This window comes from Orussus abietinus, unplaced genomic scaffold (genome assembly GCF_000612105.2).
Source record: "Orussus abietinus isolate OABI.00-Male unplaced genomic scaffold, Oabi_2.0 scaffold274, whole genome shotgun sequence".
Taxonomy (NCBI): Eukaryota; Metazoa; Arthropoda; class Insecta; order Hymenoptera; family Orussidae; genus Orussus; species Orussus abietinus.
The window spans coordinates 122294-127374 of record NW_019394421.1 but is presented as its reverse complement, the minus strand read 5'-3'; the positions used below and the strand labels follow the sequence as shown (position 1 = coordinate 127374).

General features: G+C 36.8%; 1 protein-coding gene across 1 annotated transcript; it reads left to right on the top strand.

Annotated features, from left to right (window-relative positions):
* Positions 1-958: 958 nt before the first annotated feature.
* On the top strand, positions 959-4774 carry LOC105694361 (solute carrier family 12 member 8). Its single transcript, XM_012414918.1, has 10 exons — positions 959-1575; positions 1698-1878; positions 1954-2099; positions 2179-2410; positions 2515-2716; positions 2797-3031; positions 3121-3444; positions 3523-3684; positions 3759-3937; positions 4026-4774. Exons 1-10 carry the CDS (start codon positions 1390-1392, stop codon positions 4183-4185), a joined length of 2007 nt encoding a protein of 668 aa, XP_012270341.1. The 5' UTR covers positions 959-1389; the 3' UTR covers positions 4186-4774.
* The last annotated feature ends 307 nt before the right edge of the window (positions 4775-5081 follow it).

The window sequence follows — 5081 nt, the reverse complement described above, 5'->3', positions numbered from 1 at the left end:
GGCACTCTCCGGCACTCTCCGGCAACTCTCCGGCACTCTCCGGCACTTTACTGCACTTAACAACACTCAACGGCATTGTACGGCCTTAGATAAGGCTCGAAAACCCTTGAAAAACGCTCGAAAACGCTCTAAAAACACTCGACAACGGTTGAATAACGTTCGGTAACGCTCAAAAACGGTCTAAAAATGCTCGAAAACGCTCGAAACCGCTCTGAAAATGATCGAGAAACGCTCGAAAACGTTCAGAAACGGTCGAAAAACGGTGTAAAAACGCTCGACAACGCTAGATAACGCTCGAAAACGTTCGAAAACGTTCAAAAACGCTCTAGAAACGCTTGAAAACACTCGATGACGCTAGTAGCGAAATGTAAAAATCATACGCGAAATGACTCGGCTTATATTCGCAGTTAGGTAAGCCTCGGGAGAATTTTTCGCAGTATTCGACTCTCACACATACTCGTCGAGTGTAGCGCCGAACGCACACATACTCAACGTCTCGACCCGTAACTTGGCGCTTGGCTGGTTGGGACGCGCGAAGATTTCTAGGAGCGATCGCACTCACCCGGTTTTGCTGTTATGAGAGTTCCGTACGCGACACCGACGCGTGCCCCAAAGCTCCGCATCACGGCGACTTCGTGCAACAATGTACTTAATAGTAGTAGATCAGTAGATAAAGTCATATGGAGCGTCACGATTGTTCTTCCCTTACCATCAAAAGCGAGCAGTGTCGGTAAGCGTAGGTAAGCCACCACCGTCAACTGCCGCATGGTATTACCGTCACAAGTACGTGAGCTGCCAATGGTCACTGGTAGATGGTACCGTAATCGCGAGTGCGCAAGCTCCTATCAGAAATTCGTTGCGCCGCCCTTGGGGGCAAAAAACGGTGAAAGCTAACGTACGAAACCAGAGGGCAGCACAGGATGCGATCGCACGATCCCTTCCATGAGTAATCTCCCAACTCATCTCTGTAAATGAGACTTGTATTTTGTTTTAGTCGTCCAATTTGTACAGTAAGTAAAAAAATTGGAGGTCTGCATGTAACCTCAATGATGAGCGTTTACTGTAAATGCGTGTTTACTGTAAACATTTAATGACATGTACAGTGGTTGAATTAAGCCAGACCTTTTATAATGCCTCTATAATATAGTTATCTCAGATGTGCAATGATAATCAAACTTGAATTGAGTATTTGGAAAGAAAGTTTAATTTATTTTGATTAAAGTAATTTGATCTGATTAAGTTTGAAGAGATGTCTAAGACCAAACTAGTTAGGAACAGTGCTTATGCTGTAAAAACTCTGATAATTCAGTTGCTGCGAATAAGTCTACAATACCATATGTTTGGTACCGTTTAATTTTTTGTTGTTGAAATTCCTCGGCAATAACTAAAATGGAAAGAAGTCAAGGAAATGTAGACATTGGTAATCATTCAAATGAGCAAAACGTTGACTGGTCCCGTTATGGGTTAGGTAATTCAGATCATCGAAAAAACAGAAGGAGAAGTGATGAAGATTACAGTAGTTTGGGACATGATATTTATCAAACAGGAGCAAATGAGTTATTTGCTCAAGAATATGTAAGTAATAAACTAATCAATTCTCGCTCAAATGTATTTGGGTTGAAACTGTACCGAGTTTCTTGATGTAGATTCAAATGATTCATTTTGCTGAATACTGTTGACATATTATTTCATTGCAGAATTCTGATCCATGGTGGAAATCAAATTTTTTTGTATCGCAACCTGTTTTATTCGGTACTTGGGATGGAGTGTTTACATCATGCTTAATTAATATATTTGGAGTTATTGTATTTTTGAGATCCGGATGGATAGTAGGACAAGCTGGAGTATTAAATGCTGTCATGATAATTTTCTGCACTGGTGATTTTTTATGAAACTTTAATTTAATAACCAGGGTATTTAATAGGAGTATTGAAATGAATGTGTTGTTTTCAGTGTGTATTGCATTAATAACAGTCCTATCTGCAGTTGGAATTTGTGAGAGGTGTCGCGTAGAGAGTGGCGGAGTATATTTCTTGTTGTCTCACGTTCTTGGATCTAGATTTGGAGGATCTATCGGATTATTATACTGTTTTGGTCAAGTAAGATTTTACGATAAATTGCAATTGTTAACTTAATTATTGAAATTCATCTTTATGTAGTTTTTCTCAAATCTTATAGGCTGTAGGTTGTGCTTTAAATGTATTGGGTTTTGGTGAATCAATGGCTGGACTTGTTGGTTTGGAATCAACTTGGGCTCAGCGCGGTTTTGCTTGTGCAGCAGTCATACTTTTGTCAGCAATAAATATAGCTGGTGTTAAATGGGTAATAAAGTTGCAGTTCATTCTTTTGCTGATACTTTTGTTCGCTGGACTGGATTTTATGGTTGGAAGTTTTACACACAAAAATATTGGTTAGTACGATTTTAAAATTCAACACAACATGTGTACTGTCATTTCAATCGTATATATGTATTTATCAATATTTAATATTGAATTTAATTTTATATATTTTCAGAAGCTGGATTTGAAGGGTGGTTTTTAGGAAACTTAAAGAATAACACATTTCCTGCTTATGAAGCAGGTTATGGCTGGTTCACAGTTTTTGGCGTCTTTTTTCCTACAGTTACTGGTGTTCTTGCTGGTATTAATATGAGTGGTGACTTACGACATCCATCGACTGATATTCCTAATGGCACTTTAGCTGCACTGGGTACTGGGTAAATATCTGAATGTTTGTTATGAATACATACTCAATATATTGCACTTTACTTAAACTTATAACTATGTCTTTTTGCAGTACTCTGCTCTACCTATGCTTTTCCTTGTTTCTTGCGGCAACATGTACTAGGACAGCGCTTCTGACAAACTTTATGATCGCATCAACTGTGTCAGCCTTTTCAGTGTTATTACTTGCTGGCCTGTATGTTTCCTCATTTAGTAGTTGTTTGGGAGCTATGTATGGTACACCGAGAGTTCTTCAATCCATTGCTGGTCAGAACGTTATTCCTGGAATGAATTGTTTACAGACAGGTGTATGTTTTGCTTTCTAAATGACTTAATTGCGTATTTTTTTAATAAATTTTATATAAATGTCAATTACTTTTGTAATTTATTATTACAGCGGGGCCCCAATAAAGTACCAGTTTACGCCATGGTAGTAGTTGCTGTGGTTACACTAGGATTTATAATCACTGGACAAATTAATACTTTGGCACCAATCGTGACAATGCCTTTTTTGTTGACATACGCATGTATGGACTACGCGTATTTTGCGCTGGCGCAAACTTTTGATATTCGACATACGAGAGAGCAAAGATTCCATTCTCAAACACCGACATTTGACCGTAATTATGGTTCAGCCATAAAAACCGATACAACAGTAATGGATATTGGCAATGATTTAGATAGCCTTTTTCCAGAACGCATTGGTCATAAAAATCTTATGGTAAATTATAATGTCAGAATGATTCATTCTTAAGTGGATGAACACAGCATAATACAAAAGGAAATTCATTTTCAACAGAGAAATTCAAGCATTTCGGACAGTCCTGGACATGCGGATTCATCGCCAAGTGTCGAAGATAATGGGAGTACCGAGGAAGTTGCAGTGCGAAAACCGAACATACACAATAAATTAGGAAATTGGTATAGCCCTCTCTGTAATCGTTGGCTGTCCTTAATTGGCGTAAGTGGCATCTTATTTCGTGCTGAAAATTGATATAAAAATTACATCATTAATAAAAATGTATTATTTTATAGGCTTTGATTAAATTACTTATTATGTTTCTGGTTCACTGGGGCTATGCACTTGCAAATATCATCGTTGTGTTTCTCGTATGGAGTTACATAGGTCATGCAAATCCTGCTGTAAAACCAGGTGTCTCAGCAGAATTCAAGTTCTTTGAGTGGCTAAAAAATGCTTTACTCAGATTAATGGGGTAACTGAAAAATTAAATTAACTCGAGCATTTTCAGTAAGACGGTTTAATTACAGGTCATTCTTTATACATCGTTCTTTTAATTACAGTAAAAGAATATATGACTACGAACAAATTATTGTTACACCGGTTCATCCTGGTGTTGAAACATGTTCTGCGCAACTTAATGAAGACAATGAGGACTTTGCTGGAAGACGAAGGTACCATCAAACTGCTACAGTAACCGGTCAATATGTTAACGATGACTGAATATTCGAGCATTTTAAAGAACTCGAATGTCTTGCACACTGGAACCTTATGAGAGCAGTATTCTTATGTACATCTGAAGTGCACTTTACATAAACTAATTCTATAGTCAAGCGTAATGCGTAAAATGTTGTAGGTAATATAAGTGTTAGGCCTAACGTAATTCAACTAATGTAAACAAGGGTCCACATTTTCGATCAATTTTATATAGTTATGAAATGAACAATGTGCGTGATTTTTTAGACCTTATCACGAAAAAATCGTGGTATTTTTAAAATTCACAAACATTTATATAATCAAAATTTCTAACGATGAGAACAATGATTATGGATTCTTCAGAATTTCAGGAGTCTTTTTTCATGATTTTGTTGAGTGATAAAATCAGTCGTATGCAATGATAGTGCGCACAAATTTACAATACAGATTAAGCCAGTAGGCGAGCAACACATAAGACTGTCATTAGGTCAGATTAAATTTTTCATGCTTTTGTAAATAGGCGTCGATGTATTTATATGTTGTTTAACACTTTTATAAGCGCCGAGAAACTCACAAAGGTGTAACCAATGAATATGTACAGATGACTTGTATCGCACGTTTGTTTTCTGCTTGACCCTCGTCCTCATCGTCATGAATTCCTTTATACTTGGGAAACTTGGCTTCCAAGATGTTAAATAAAAATTATTTTCTAGATATGGAAAAGTGGAAAGTATTTGGAATAATTAAATTAATGCTCTTAATGTATACTTAATCAAATTTGTTTTATGTGTAAAACTGCTTGTATTTAATTGTGTTTTTTAAAAACGTTATTGCTAATATGATTACATATTGAAGCGTATTACTTTAACACTGTAAAACATAGGCTTTTACAAATTTATAGGCAATGGAATTCTCATTGAAAT